The following is a 16,250-nucleotide window of genomic DNA, read 5'->3' as shown; positions in this document are numbered from 1 at the left end:
CATACTGCAACATGGAAATCCCTGAAAAAATTATACCAAGTGAATGAAGTCAAACACAAAGACTACATATTACATAATCCCATTCCTATGAAAGTCAACAAGCATGAAATTTTATAGAGATAGAAAATAAGTTAATGGTTGTCTAGGGCTGGCACTTGGAGGAAGATAGAAAAATAGTAAGTTAGGGCAGTGATAAGTAAAGGGTGTAGAGTTTTCTTTATAGGAGATAAATACGTCCTGAAATTAACTGTGGTGATGACTCCACGCATCTATGTATGTACAGGAAACTAGTGAGTTGTAGAAATTAACAGGGTCTATGGTACAGTATGTGAATTGGATCTAAATAAAGTTGTTCAACTCTTCAACAAATGGTGTTGGGAAAACTGGACAGCCTCGTGCAAAAGAATGAAACTGTACCACTTTCTTTCACCCATACACAAAAATAAGCTCAAAATGTATTAAAGACCTAAATGTGAGACCTGAAACCAAAAAAAAAAAAAAATCCTTGAGGAGAGCATAGGCGGTAATCTCTCTGATGTAGGCCATAGCAACATTTTTTCTAGTTTTGCCCCCCGAGGCAAGGGAAATAAAAGCAAAAATAAGCTATTGGGACTACATCAAAATAAAATTTCTGCACAGCAAAAGAAACAATAAAATTAAAAGGAAGCCTACTGAACAGGAGAAGATATTTGCAAACGACATTTCTGGTCAAGCTTTAGTATGCAAAATACATAAAGAACTGATACAACTCAATACCCCCCAAATAATCCAATTAAAGATGAGCAGTAGACATGAACAGACATTTCTCCTAAGAAGACATCCAGATGGCCAAGAGACACATGGAAGGTGCTCAAAATCACTCATCATCAGGGAGATGCAAATTAAAACTACAATGAGATATCACCTCACACCTGACTAAGAATGGGTAAAATCAGAAGCAAAAGAAACAGCAAGTGTTGGAGAGAATTTGGAGAAATAAGAACCCTCTTACATGGTTGGTGGGAATGCAAACTGGTGCCGTCACTGTGGAAAACAGTATAGAGGGTCCTCAAAAAATTAAAAATAGAACTACCCTATGACTCAGCAATCACAAAATTGGGTATTTACCCCCCAAATACAAAAACACTAATTCAAATGATAGACGCACCCCTATGTTTATGCAGCATTATTCAAATAGCAAAACTATGGAAGCAGCCCAAGCATCCATTGATAGATGAATGGGTAAATAAGAAGTGATATCTATCTAAATCTATAATGGAACATTACTCAGCCATAAAAAAGAAAGAACCATTGCCATTTGCAAAACATGAATGGAGCCAGAGTATAATGCTAAGAGAAATAAGTCAATCAGAGAAAGACAAATATATGATTTCATTCATATGTGGAATTTAACAGACAAAACAAAGAAGCAGAGGGAAAGAGAAGGAGAAAGAGAGAGAGAGAGAGAGGCAAACCAAGAAACAGACTCTTAAGTATGGAAAACAAATTGATAGTTATCATAGGTAATGTGGGTTGAGGAATAGGGTAAGTAAGGGGTAGGGATAAAAGAGTACATTTATCATGATGAAAAATAACATAAAATAAAATGATTTTTAAAAAAGAAATGCCACCCTAAGGTTGTTCAAATAAGTAGATACATGCATTAAGAGTTTTACAATCTAGGGGTGCCTGGGTGGCTCAGTCAGTTGGGTGTCTGACTTTGGCTCAGGTCATGATCTTGAAGTCTGTGGGTTTGGCCCCGCCTGGGTCTCTGTGCTGACAGCTCAGAGCCTGGAGCCTGCTTCGGATTCTGTGTGTCTCCCTCTCTCTCTCTCTCTGCCCATCCCATGCTCGCTCGCTCTCTCTCTCTCTCAAAAAAATTAACATAAAAAAAGTTTTTAACGATTTTTGCAATCCAATCTCTTAAGCATATTAATGCTTTCCAAACATATCCCCTATTTACATAATCTTTTCTTGTTTCTTGTTATATTAGTTCAGTCATCTAATTCCCTCATAGGGGTATTATAACCTTTCGTATATCAAGGTTCTCTAAGCATACATTCAATAATCTAAAATAAATTTCGTTTCAGCGTAAAACGTACATCTGAGAATTTAGTCCATCCCTCTTTAACAACTGTGGTCGGACTTAGAAGAGTCCCTGCCCGTAGCTGGGACCGGGGCTACAATTTTCCAACCACAGTCAATAGGCTTGGAAGGCAATAGGCTTTTTAAACTACGAAATAAGGATGGAGAAGCGTTGGGTGGAAGACCCAATGCTGTCCATAGTCAACAATCAGAATGCTGCCAGGGGGCTTTTAAGGGTCTGTGTTTGCAAAGAAGGGTCCCAGGTCCTGGATTGGCTCCCAGCAGCTGGTGTTCCCTAGACCCCTTACTTCCGACCAGCTGTCACTCCCAGGGGAAGAGGGTGGGCCTTGCAACCTGTCCAATCAGGAGAGACGTCAGGCCAGGGGGGTGGGGCGACGCTCCGCGGGCACGCCGCGGGGGGCTTCTGGATCCGGCCTTTGTTGGCAGCGCGGGTGGCCTGCGCTGAAGTCGTTAGCGTCGCTGTGCCCCGGGTTCGGTCTTACTGAGCCCTGCACCTTCCCCGGGAGTCGTCGGTCGGACGCCGGGAGACACGGGAGAGCTAGCAATGGTGAGCGGGCCCGGGCTCCCGGGGAGGGGGGCGGGGTGCAGGGGGGAACTGGCCGGAGCGGCCCGTGGCGTGGACTGGCCTCCCCGCGGACGACTCTGAAGTGTGCGCACCCGTTGGTGGCGCCGCTCGGACCTCAGTCCCTGCGGCGCGTGGCGTGGGGGCTGGGCCGGCAGCCGGGGCCCCGACGTCCTGTGCGGTCCCTGCGCGCGGCAGCTTCGGCCTTTGAGCGTCTCTGGACAGCTCCGCGTCTCTCTCGACGGTGCGGTGACCACGGCGACAGGGGACAATAGTGACTGGCTCTCTGGTGTTCGCGCGCGGATGATGCTGTGTATGGTCTCTGGGCGTCTCCATTCCCTCCTTTCTCTTCTGAGGGGACCCATTTTCTCCTGAGTTTTCCCAAATCTTGGGAAAGCGTGAAATCCACGACCCTGTCGCGGCACCGTCGCCCCCCCACCCCGTCCCCCTTGCGCCCACCTCTCCCTAGGACTGGCATTCATCGCCTGAATTAATTTCCACATCCCTCCTGCCTGCTTCCCATCTCCAGTTCACAGCGTCATTATGAACTATTCGTTCTCTATGGTGCATTTCAAACAGACCTCATACTTCATTTATCTGTCAGTTTTCCGCTCTCAGTGGGTGGCTCTTTTCAAAGGATTTCGTTTTGTTGCCGAATATTTTACAGAAAAATAGCGAATAACGACCTGGTACAACGTTCATGAAAATTCTTCTGCCTCTTTCCCCCCGGATCTTTCCTGAGCACAGACATCCTATGGGAAGTCCTTTGGGTGGAAGTTCCCCTTTGAAACTTTACTCGGTGATCTGGGCTCAGATCGTTTGTCACTTTTGACACATTTATTCAGTTCAGTTGAGTCTCAAGTTTTTCAGTGAATAAAAATTTATTTACTCCATACAACGTGAAAAGCAGTTGTGAAGTATTTCCAAAGAAGGAAGGGGTGAATTTCAGAAAAGTAATTCTGGGGCGCCTGGGTGGCTCAGTAGTTGAGAGGCCGACTTCGGCTGAGGTCACAGACTCGCAGTTCATGAGTTCGAGCCCCACAGCGGGCTCTGCGCTGGCAGCTCAGAGCCTGGAGCCTGCTTCGGATTCTGTGTCTCCCTCTCTCTCTGACCCTCCCCTGCTCATGCTCTGTTTCTCTTTGTCTTAATAATACATTAAAAAAACATAAATTAAAAAAAATAATGAAAAGAAAAAAAATTTTAGGATTACACCGCAGGTGTTATTATTATTACTATTATTACTAGTATTTACTTTTTCCCCTCCCTAGAATGTGTTACTAATATTCTGAGGTCTGTTCTTTAATTTTGGGTGAGTTCAGATGAATATTCAAGGCTTAGACTTGCAGACCTGTGTTGTTCAACTAGGATGGATAGCTTGTAAAACAATTTGTTCTCATGGAAATAATTAACATCTTATTGTTTTTAAATTTTTTGTGAATGCGGTTCATACTTGTGAGGTTTCTTGTTGAGCCAGCTGAAATGCCTTGCCGTTTTTCCCGCCTCCTTTCCACATGAACATGGGGTTTGAGTGATTTGCTGAAGTTGTCCAAACACGGGGTGTATGTCATTTAAAATATCTCTGGCGATGGTGCAAAGCAATGCCAGGGGCGGGCAGAGGCCTCAGGATGGTCTCTAAGAGATGGCCCCCTTGAGCGGGCCTCCCCCGCAGGTGGGCGGGGCTTCCAGGGTTCCTACCCCTGCCTGCTCAGAAGTCAGTATTGTCCTTTCCACAGACCGACCCACTTCAGGACTTCTGGCTCCACCAGGAGAATATAGAATATGAAAACTTTTTCTTTCTTTTCTTTTCTTTCTTTTTGAGTGTGTGGGGCTTGAACTTGTGACCCCGAGCTCAAGAGAGGCATGTTCTGCCCACTGAGCCAAACAAGTGCCCCTGGAATGTGGAACCTTCTGAATGTGGCTTTCCTTCTGTCCTTTGGGAAGCAGGCTGCTCATTTATACCGATTCCAGTATTTCTTTCGAGAGACAGAGTGAGCGGGGGAGGGACAGAGAGAGAGGGAGACACAGAATCGAAGCAGGCTCCAGGCTCTGAGCTGTCAGCACAGAGCTCAATGCAGGGCCCGAACCCACAAACTGTAAGATCATGACCTGAGCCAAAGTCAGATGCATAACCGACTGAGCCCCTAGGCACCCCAGGTACAAGTTTTTGATCTCAGTTTCTACTTCTTGATTTTTCTTCTGTTATCAGACACTTTTTTGGTTTTTTTTTAATTTATTTTAGAGAAAGAGAGAGAGAGAGAAACAGAGACAGAATGTGAGAGGGGGAGGGCAGAGAGAGAGAGAGGGACACACAGAATCGGAAGCAGGCTCCAGGCTGTGAGCTGTCAGCACAGAGCCCGATGCGGGGCTTGAACCCACAAACCATGAGGTCATGACCTGAGCCAAAGTTGGACGCTTAACCAACTGAGCCACCCAGATGCCCCGGCTCTAGTTTCCTTTAGCACTTGGGCTCAAAAAGTCTAAGTTGATGGAGGTAAGATGTGAGGAAAGCAAGAAAATTGTGGAACTAAGTAGGATGTGTACTTTGTTCAGGCAAGAGAACGTCAACGTGTGAGCGGCATTCAGTTAACTTTTCTTAAGGTCATTTAAAAATTTTTTAATGTTTATTTATTTTTGAGGGAGAGAAAAAAGCATGCATGGGAGGCGCAGAGGATCTGAAGCGGGCTCTGCGCTGACAGCACAGAGCCCGACGTGGGGCTGGAACTCACTAACCGTGAGATCGTGACCTGAGCTAGAGTTGGATGCTTAACTGAGCGAGCCACCCAGATGCCCCTTAAGGTCATTTAAAAAAAATTTTCAATCAGTTAGTGAATGCACTTGTCCCTAAAGAACATTGGCACTTAACAGGCTAAAGCAAATGAATTTCCATTTTAATTGATGCGAGGAAAACTACCCAAAGTTTATGTAAATATTTGAAAATTTGAAAAACACTTAAGGATCTTAGCTCAAATTCCTAAAGTATTGTAATATGCTACTTACTCCTGGAAAATACGCTGAGTGTGATAGAGGGAAAGACAGACTGACACCCCATGTCCTTCCAGTTAGGCATTTGCAAATTTTCATTTTGTATGGTTTACACTTTTGTAATCTTTAGTGTTTAAAGGAGTTATATTTTCAAATGATTTCCTGTGTACAAAAGTTAAAATGTAATCAAGACCGTTAAACAGTATAATATATATAAGTTTCTCTATTTTTTAAAGTAAATGTGTAAGATAGGAAATTGCTGGAGGGGCGCCTGGGTGGCTCAGTCAGTTGAGCAGCCGGCTTCTGCTCAGGTCATGATCTCACAGTTCGTTGGTTTGAGTCCTGCTTCGGGCTCTGTGCTGACAGCTCAGAGCCTGGAGCCTGCTTCCGATTCTGTGTCTCCCTCTCTCTCTGCCCCTCCGCTGCTCATGATCTGTCTCTCTCTGTCTCTCAAAAATAAATAAATGTTTAAAAAAAAAAAAGAAAAGAAAATTGCTAGGAACCAATCCTAGTTCCTTCCAGCACTGTTACGCCCGACCACCCCCAAACACACAGTTTTAGTCATTTCTCGAGGCTCCTGTTAGGGTTTCTGTGTATTCAACAAGCAATCGGGAATGCATGTTTTTCTTAACCGCTGTTTGTCCTTGTAATGAGCAGTCAGACTTGGCATTTTTGGATGTTTTAGTGCCGACAGCCTAAGCCTCTCGCTGCCCTCTCCACTCCCCACCTCCTGAGCTGATGAGAAAGCCTGGTGGTCTTTCCTCTAGAACAGGTAGAAGATTCCAACCAGCCTGTGTGCAGAACTCCTGTCCCTGCCCGCGCCCCCACCCCGACGAACTCCTTACCCAGCCGGGCTCCTTCTGAAGCCATGTCAGAGCTGCCTAACAGGCAGCCTTGCCCTGAGACCTCTCATGTGAGCCCTAAGCCTTTTCCTACCGTCTGGGTGTCTCTGTACCGTGTTCTTGGGGGCTACCTAGCCGGCCCCCTCAACTTCTGAACCTCTTCTCAGCAGGTAGCCATGACTGTTGACACCGTGTGCAGCGTGTCCGCATGTGACCACCGTTGCATGGGTCTGTTTTCTCTTGCTCTGAGTTGCTCACCAGCTCTGCTCCCCGATGGTGGCATGTCCTGCTGGGGGTTGGTGAGCTCGTGCTGTGACCCAGGCTGTCCTGCGTGGCACTGGTGACCCAGCAAGCCTCAGTTCCAGATCGAGCCAACCAGAGTTGGAGGTTGTGAGAATTTCTAGACTTTTGGGAGCAGGACTGTTGGGTTGGGGTCCTCCTTAAAGCCGTCCTGGGTCACTGTCTTTGCCGGTTTCTCGCCCTGTGTTAGAGTGAAGCTGTGACAGAGGCTGGGTTGGCCCCTGTATACCCTGTGGAAAGAGATGGCCTCATTCGACAGTTACTTCTGGGAGAGCAGACATTTGAAAAGAGAAAGAGGAAAGGGTGAAAGGCAGCCAGTAAGTGGTGGGGCGGGTCCACACTCGGAATACCAGATGGTTGAATGGGACCGTTGAGGACTTCTGCTCTTCCTGCCCTGCCTCTTCTGCCAGAAGTCTCCTGACTGCGGATTGGAGAGGGCAGCATCCGTGGCGCTCTTTGGCACAGCAGTGGGATTGGTTCAGAGCTGACGTAGCGCCTTGTCCTCAAACCCGTTAAAGCAGCCGGTTATCATGGGGAAGGCTCCTAACCCTGTCGGCGCTGATCTGAGAGTCTGAGAGTCTCAGGAGGAACCCATTGATAAATACCCAGGGTAGAAAGGCACGCCCTCTGCCGAAGTGTATATCCAGGGTCAAAGAAAACAAAAGAGGGATGCTCGAGGAAGGACCATAAGTACTGAAACAAAGGACCACAATTTGAACCGAATTGGGAATCCAAAATGTACAAAAAGAATGTATACAGCAAAACAGGTAAGCATTCCCTGCTTGGCTTTTCGGCCTTTACAACCCAAACTCTGGATCAGTTTTGCTGTCTGATGTAATGCACTAACTCTGGAGCCTCTAAGCTGTCCGTCAGCACTAGGTCTCAGATTATGGCTGTATCGGATCCCACTCCATTTAAGCAGGGTGCCCCCCGATGGTCTCATGGTCACTGAATAGGATGTAGGGGAAAACACCACAGCTATTTCTTCTTGACCATCAGAACTATGATCTTGCCAAAATCCTCCATGGACATAGCCTTGGTTGTTCTAAAATAACCCCGAGTGATCTAGGAAGCTCTGAACCAATGATTCATAAATTAAAATTAAATAAGGCCATGGGCCCTTACAAATCATCTTGACAAAACAGGACCTCATGGACTGTGCCCTCTAAGTAGTTACCATGGTTCAAGAAAAATGGCGCAGGCCCTTGAAGGAATGAAAGCACATATAAAACCTATTTAGTGAGGGGTTGATTACTCCCAGTGCTCTCCTTTGAACAGCTGACCTTGACCTAGTCTTGCCTGGAATGAAGGAATGACACCTGACAGTGGATCACTGTAACCTTGTAAATGTGGTCATGCCCAACAGAGGTCTATGCCCGGTCCCCAACTTTACGGAAGTCACTGACTCAGCCAGTCAGCAACCGGGTAAATACCCTGCCGTCAGATTTGGCTGGGTCCCTTCTGTTCCGTGTTTATCTCAACAGCAGTGGCCTTCACTTTGAAGGGACATAATCTACCAGTAGATCATGGACCTTCAACAGCTTTGCCTTCTCGCACGATTGTCGGCAAGGGCTGAGCTGCCTCCTGGTTTCTGCGGGAACACAGGTGCCACGCTACGTTAATGGCCTCCTCCTCCTCTGAGCACATCCGAGGCGAACAAACGCCGAGGAAAGGAGCTAGCAGAATGTGGACGGGACATTGTCATGAGTACAACGTGGGGCCTGGTCAACCTTGGTATTTTCCTGGAAATCGTCGGATACTCCGACACCCACTCCTTCCCTAACGCGTGAGGAGATGGCTCTTCTCCCTGTCAGTACCCACAACCTCAACGACCTTCTTTTGTTGTCCAGAGGTAGCATACTCCTTGTTTACAAGTTTTACCTGGACCCTTGTATGCTGTTATTTACAGACGGGCACCTGCACCTCAAAAGGCTGGAGGTTCTTAAGTTGCCATTGAAGCGGCGCTCCTGGCAGGGCCCACAGAGGCGTCTTCACTGAAGGTGCTTCATCGGCCTCCTTTCTTGCCTCCTGGACTTACGCGCAATGGCCTTGCAAAAGGCCTGCTCTTTTACCAGCTTGAGACATTAGGGGGCAAACCTTGGACCTGTGGGACGGCCTCCTGCAGAGGAGGTGACCTGCCCTCCCCCTGTCTCTTGCTAGATGCCTTAGTGCTGAAGTTCCCCCCTTTCCCAGGCCCCTGGGCTCCCTGAGGAGCTGCATAGGAGTACCTGAGTGAAAGCATGCTAGTTCATAGACTTTAGGTATGACATTGCGACGTTTGTACACAATGGAGCATAGGCAGAATTGCTGCTTTTTTTTTTAGGTCCATTTATTTATTTTTGGGGTGGAGCATGAGTGGGGGAGAGGCAGAGAGAAGAGAGAGAGAGAGAATCCCAAGCAGGCTTCACACTGTCAGCACAGAGCCCAACACAGGGCTCAAAACTCAAGAACCGTGAGATCATGATTTGAGCCGAATTCAGACGTTCAACTGACTGAGCCACCCAGGTGCCGCAGAATTGTTGCTTTTTATGTTTTAATTGGGATGTCTCACTAACAACGGGACGCAGTGGTCATTCCTACTGACCGTACATCCAGGAGTTTTTTTTTTTTAATGTTTTATTGATTTTTGATACAGAGAGAGACAGAGCATGAGAGGGGGAGGGGCAGAGAGAGAAGAGACACAGAACTGGAAGCAGCTCTGAGCTGTCAGCACAGAGCCTGACGCGGGGCTCGAACCCACGAACGTGAGATCTGACCTGAGCTGAAGTCGGAGGCTTAACCGACTGAGCCACCCAGGCGCCCCTCCAGGAGTCTTTTTTTAGCACCAGGCAACAAGACACTATCTTCACCTGTTTCCTAGTCTTGAGTGATTCTCTGAGTTGCCCCTTTGGGGTGAAAGAACTTGGAATCTTAGGCCTCCATCATCCCTAATGTAAATCAAAGTCACACTTGTCCCTACATATACTAAGCCCGGGATACAAGGCCTTACCAGGACACTTATCTATGTCTGAGTCAAGATGTTACAGACAGTAACAAAGACAAGTCATTTCACTTCTCAAAGTTTACTGTGCTGGGGGCCCTACCACGGCATTAGATGGAAGTTTCTCCTCCCTTCCAATTCTCAGGGTGCAGGCTTCCTAGAGCACCATGATGGCTTACTGAAATAAGTTGAAAGTCATTGAATGAAAGATGGTCTATGCTTCTCATGGGTCAGTTATCAGGTGTGAATATTAGTGTCTTTTTCTTTTCCTAGTAGACTTTTCAAATTAAAATTTTAAGAGCAATTAGGTTAACAGAAAAACATATTCAGAGAATACAGAGACTTCACCCTTCTGCCTGGACAAGGTTTTTCCTATATTTTATATCTTGTATTATTGTAATACACTTATTACGTTTGTTGAACCAACTTTGATGCATGAAAGTCCATAGTTTACAAGTAAGGTCAACTCTGTGTCAAATCGTCTCAGGTCTTTAGCCAATGTGAAATGATGTGTCTCCATCATTTCTGTATCATATAGAATATTTTCACTCTCCTGAAAATCTATTTCCTATCTCGTCATTCATCCCTCCCTCCCACCCCGTATCTGTGGTAAGCAGAGATCTTTTAGGGTCTTTCCATCTTCTCTTTTCTGGAATGTCATACCCCTGGAATCATTCAGTATGTGGCCTTGTCATATTGTCTTCTTCCACTTGGAAATATGATTTAAAACTTCCTCCTTGACTTTTGGCTTGATGAGCCCGTTTGTTCCATCACTGAAGAATATTTCATCCCATGGATGCACTAGTGATATTTTCTCTCTGTTCACCTATTGAAATTATCTTGGTTCCATGTAAGTCATGACAAGTATGCATAGAGCTCCCATAAACATTCACATGTAGGATCTTTATGAACATAAGTTTATAGCTCATTTGTGTACATTTGAAATGCATCATTGCTACCTAGTATGGAAAGTGTGGCCTCAGTGTTAAGAGATTGCCTTTCTTCCAAAGTAGGTACATCCTTTTCTGTTTCCACCAGCAATGAGTGCGGCTACTGTTGCTTTCCATTTTCCCAATTGTTCGGTGTCCTGTTTTTAATGTTAGTATTTGACACCAGTCCTTTATCAGATAAGTGATTTCTAAAGCTTTTCTGCCAGATGATTGCTTGCACTTTCATTCTGTTAACTTGTTTCACTCAGTGGTTTTTCATTGTGATGAAGTCCAAGGTATTTTGTTCTTTCATAGATCTTGCTTTTTTTTTTTTTTTTCCCCTAAAGTAATCTCTCCACCCGACGTGGGACTCAAACTCCCGACCCTGAGATCAAGAGTCCCGTGCTCCACCGACTGAGCCAGCCGGGTGCCCTGCTTTTGTTTTCTTAAAAATTAATCACCAAATGCTACATCACCAGGGTTTTTCTCCTATCTTAATCTTTTAGGGGTGTGTTGAAATTCGACAGTATACCCTAAGATCTGTGATCAAATTTGAGTTAGTTTTTGTGAAAGGTGTAAAGTTTGTAGATTTATTTATTTGCATGCACATGTCCAGTGGGTATTTTTTTTTTTTTTGGACATTATTTGTTGAAAAGACTGTTTCCCTTTGAGTTAACTTTGGGTCTTTTTCAAAGATGAGTTCACTGTATTTGTGTAGATCTACAGAAAAGCAATTGCCTTCTCGATACTAACCTTTTATCTTTTAATTTTCCTCTTCTCAGTTCATGGGGTTTTCTTTGTTATTTGGAATTTTTTGACATTTTCCCAATTGACAGTCTTGTCACAGGACACAAAGTTTTATTTCTGGCTTCTCTAAGTGTATGCCTATTATTTTTTTGTTATTTACCTTTTATTCCCCTTGTCTGAATGCATAGCTGAGAATTCCAGTACAAGACCGTCTAAGTGGAGTGAGAGGGGACATTCTTGCCTTTGTTCTGCGTTTTCCAGAAAGCATGTAGTTCTTCCAAGGTGGTGCACTTACATTAAACAAGATCCCAGTTGACGTAGAGGTACATGAGGTCAGTGGGGAAACATTCTCTTCGCTCAGTGATTTGCTCTCAATTTTTTAGTGAGCCTTTGTCCCTGGGTTTGACTTACTGTGATCCAATGAGAAAGATGTGTGGTGAGTGTCCTCAGTGCCTAGCTAAATTCTCTTGAAGCCCTTGAGATCACTTGAGTATTAATGGTGAAAGAATATTTTTGTTTAAAATTTTTAATGTATTTTATTTTTTTTTGAGAGACAGAGAGAGACAGCACGAGCAGGGGAGGGTCAGAGAGAGAGGGAGACACAAAATCTGAAGCAGGCTGTAGGCTTTGAGCAAGCTGTCAGCACAGAGCCCGACCTGGGACTCGAACCCATGTTCGAACCCATGAGATCATGACTTGAGCCGAAGTTGGACGCTCAACCTCCTGAGCCACCCAGGCGCCCCAAGAATGTTTTTGTTTAATGAGGCAACTCTTGGACACTTATTAGGTAGCTTTTATGGTGGGGTTTTGGACACCTGAAATAGCAAACTTTGATTAAAACTTTAGAAGGTTGAGCTGCAGCTCCCAGCTTCTAGGTATAGGACAGGGACTAGAGGCTGAGCTAATTACCAGTGGCCAGTGATTTAATAAATTGTGTCCATGTAATGAAACCTCCATCGAAATTCTTAAAGACAGGATTCTGACAGTTTCTGTGTTGGCAAATCCATCGGGTGCTGGAAGGTTGGCATGTCCGGAGGGGGAGTGGGAGCTCTGGAACCGCCCCCCCCCATCTCCATTCCCCTTGCCATTGTCTTATCTTATCCTGAGTACTGCACCTTTTGTCTCTTCCTTAGTTGTAATCTTTATAGTCAACTGGTAATGGTAAACAAAGCATTTTGCTAAGTTCCTCTAAATCACTTCAGTAAGTCACCAAATGGGGCAGAATGTGGAGGGAATCTGAATTTGTGGGAATAGTAAACTGGGCTCCTTATTTATAGCTTCTGTCTCAAATAGGAACCGTATGTGGGACTGACTTTTTAACCTATGGGTCTGACTTAAACTCTGAGTAGTTTGTGTTAGAGTTGAACACAATGTTTAGTGGCCTTGGAACAGACAGCACGTATGTGGTCGGGAGTGAGAGACCCTCTCATCTGCCCTACCTTTGGAGCCGAAAGGAGGGAAATACCTTTGTCCCCCAGGTCACTTAGGCTCTGGGCGTCGTATGTGAGCTTCTTCTCAATTGAGTAGAGGTCTTCAGTGGTGTGTCTCACCCCCTCTGTGTACATGTATGGGATTATTTAGGACGCGGTGGCCTTGGACGATGTGACCGTGAAGTTCACCGTGGAGGAGTGGGCCCTCCTGGACCCGGCCCAGAAGAAGCTCTACAGAGACGTGATGCAGGAAACCTTCCGGAACCTGGCCTCGATAGGTAGGATGACAGCGTTTCTCACTCACTAAGACAATTAGAGACCTCGTGTAACTTGCTCATCAGTGCTATTTTGAGGGGAACAATGGAAAGCGAATGTTTCTGTTAATAAACCCTCCGTGATCACAACTTGCCATGGACCTAGAATTTTTAAAATCCAATTTTTTAAATAAACTTTTATAATTTATAATGCTTTTTCCTAGTGTGTATTTCAGAAGAAAAATGGGAAGTCTGTGTCAGTGAAGATTGGGATAAGAATCACGGGACACATTTAATGTGAGTAACATTCACATGGGAAAACAGGGTTTCACAAGAGGATCTAGAGATTTTATGAAATTTTATTTTTAAGTTTTATTTATTTACGTGATCTCTGTACCCAGCGTGGTACTTGAACTCGTGATCCTAAGATCAAGAGTCAGGTGCTCCACCAACTAAGCCAGCCATGTGCCCCTGTGAAAATTTAAAAACAAATCAGCCCAGCTTTAAATCCATCGATCCGTAGGAGATTTTCCTCAACAGCCTTTTTTCCCACATGGGGCCGAGATGTATGGTTTTTGAACCGTGGCACGCTGGGGCGGCGTGTAGAAGCACCGTTTATGAGTGTCACCGGTTTGGTGACAGCTAAGGTGAAGCCGTGTTACCAAGCCTCTGGCATGTTCACCCTCAAACTATCAAAATCTGCAGAAAACCTACATTCTCCTTGAAGACGGTAATAAGTCACTGTCATGGCTGTTAATAAACATAAGCCGATTAATAACCAATCTGTTAGTAATATGCTTCTCATTTTTACAGCAGTCAAATGGGAGAGAGACTCTGTAAAAGTAAAGAATGTCGCCAGTATGAAGGCATCTTCGACCAGAATTCAAATCATAATCAGAAGAAAACTCCTACATCGATAAAATTATGTAACTGCACTCTTTGTGGACCGGCGTCGACGCATCGTTCATCCTGTCACAAGCACATGAGGTCTCACACTGGTCACAGACCATATGAGTATCAAGACCGTGGAGAGAAACCCTGTAAGTGTCAGCATTGTGGGAAGCCCTTTGAGCATCGCCAGTCCATTCGGATGCATGAAAGGTCACACGCTGGACAGAGACCCTATGAATGTCAGCGCTGTGGGAAAGCTTTCATTTGTCGCAATTACTTTCAAATTCACGAAAGGGCACACAGTGGAGAAAAGCCCTACAAATGTACAAAATGCAGTAAAACCTTTAGTTACTCAGGTAACTTACGTAAACACGAAAGGACTCATGTTGGAGAGAAAGCTAGTGAATGTGAGCAGTGCGGGAAAGCTTTCGGTTGTGTCAGGCCCTTCCGAATACACGAGAGGACACACCGTGCGAAAAAGCCCGCGGGATGTACAAAATGTGGGAAAGCCTTCAGCTATTCAAGTAATTTACATAAACATGAGAGAAGTCATAACGGGGAGAAACGCTACGAAGGTAAAGAAGGCAGCAAAACCTTGCATTCTTCCCCCAAATTTCAACGACCCATGAGCAGGCACAATGGAGATGGACTTTATCAATGTAAGGAGTGCGGGAAAGCCTTCAGGTGTCCCAAAAACTGTCGAAGTCACGAAATGACTCACAGTGGAGTGAAGCCGTATGAATGTCAGGAGTGTGGGAAAGCTTTCAGTTCTCCCAGGTCCCTTGGAAAACACAGAAGAATTCACACTGCGAGGAAGCCTCACGAATGTAAGGAATGTGGCAAAGCGTTTCGTTATCCCAGTTCCCTTCGAAATCACGAAAGGACTCACACGGGGGAGAAACCTTACAAGTGTAAGGCGTGCGGCAAGGCTTTCAGTTGTCCCAATTATTTTCGAATTCATGAAAGAACTCACACTGGAGTAAAACCATATGAATGTAAGCAATGTGGAAGAGCTTTCAGCTGTCTCCAGTCCTTTCGGATCCACGAAAAGACACACAGTGCAGAAAAGCCCTATGAGTGTACAAAATGCGGTAAAGTCTTCAGGTACTCAAGTAACTTACGCAAGCACGAGCGATCTCACACGAATGAGAAACGCTATGAATGTAAACTATGTGGGAAGGCCTTCAGCAGTCACTATTATGTTCAGAAACATGAAAGAACTCACACTGGCGAAAAACCCTATGAATGTAAGGAATGTGGGAAAGGCTTCATTTTTCGCTCAGGTGTTCTGTCACACATGGTAATCCACACTGGGGATGGACCTTATAAATGTAAGAAATGTAAGAAAGCATTTATTTCTCCCAGTTCATTACGAACACATGAAAGAACTCACACTGGAGAGAAACCTTATCAATGTAAAACTTGTAGTAAAGCCTTCAGTCTTAGTAATTCCTTACGAAATCATGAAAGAACTCATACGTGAGAGAAAGCCTGTGAAAATAAGGAATGTGCGAAAACGAAAGGTTCGTTGTATGATCTTTCGTGGACTCGTAAGAAGGAACACTGGGAGAGGAACTGTAGAGATGTACGGAACGTAGGAAAGCCTTCAGCTGTCCTGTTTCCTTGAGACCTTACCATAAAGGTCACAGTGGCAAGAATCCTATCAATGATAAACAACGTAGGAACCCTTCGCTTGCCCCACATCACTAAACAAATATATTATTCACAGGATTCATCCTCTATAACTAAAAAATAAAACTTTTATAATTTTTGCAGATATTTTCAAGGTAGTGTGAAAATTATGTGGGAAAGAAATCATACTCAAGTAATATGGGTAAGCTCTTTGAACATTCGTGTAGAATACTTGTGAAAATTCACAACATGAAAGAAATGTTATAAACATTACACATGGATGGCCTTTATCAAGGATTCATTCTCTTGAGAGAGCGTGTGCGCCCATGTGGTGGGGGAGGGGCGGAGAGAGCGGGAGAGAGAATGTTAAGGAGGCTGCATGCCCAGTGTGGATCAACGTGGTACTTGCTCTCACAACCATGAGATCATGACCTGAGCCAAAATCACGTTGGATGTTTAACTGAGCCTCTCTGATCCCCAAAGGATTCATTTTTAAAGTGATTCTCTGTACTGTGGACTTCACTTACCTTTGAAAGCAGATATGGAAGTGAGATAATTACGTAGGTGCTCTGTAAGCAAGAGTTTGTAAGTTTAGTAAGTAATGTTCTTTCCTGAG

The 16,250-nt window shown here is 45.0% G+C and overlaps 1 protein-coding gene across 1 annotated transcript; it reads left to right on the top strand.

The window, feature by feature from the left end:
- The first annotated feature begins 2,491 nt into the window (after window positions 1-2,491).
- LOC115275338 (zinc finger protein 709-like) lies at window positions 2,492-15,777 on the top strand. The gene is made up of 4 exons (XM_029919050.1): window positions 2,492-2,632; window positions 13,009-13,135; window positions 13,336-13,408; window positions 13,925-15,777. The coding sequence occupies exons 1-4, from the start codon at window positions 2,630-2,632 to the stop codon at window positions 15,483-15,485; spliced, it is 1,764 nt and encodes a 587-aa protein (XP_029774910.1). The 5' UTR covers window positions 2,492-2,629; the 3' UTR covers window positions 15,486-15,777.
- The last annotated feature ends 473 nt before the right edge of the window (window positions 15,778-16,250 follow it).

This window comes from Suricata suricatta, chromosome 12, assembly GCF_006229205.1.
Source record: "Suricata suricatta isolate VVHF042 chromosome 12, meerkat_22Aug2017_6uvM2_HiC, whole genome shotgun sequence".
NCBI classification, from domain to species: domain Eukaryota; kingdom Metazoa; phylum Chordata; class Mammalia; order Carnivora; family Herpestidae; genus Suricata; species Suricata suricatta.
Note: the sequence above shows the minus strand (reverse complement) of the source record. Positions and strands in the feature narration are given on the sequence as shown.

What these genes read in the sequence shown, in the direction of transcription:
- LOC115275338 (XM_029919050.1), top strand. An exon ending in CCGGAACCTGGCCTCGATAG is followed by an intron (nt 13,136 to 13,335) that starts GTAGGATGACAG and finishes GCTTTTTCCTAG; the next exon opens with TGTGTATTTCAGAAGAAAAA. An exon ending in AATCACGGGACACATTTAAT is followed by an intron (nt 13,409 to 13,924) that starts GTGAGTAACATT and finishes TCATTTTTACAG; the next exon opens with CAGTCAAATGGGAGAGAGAC.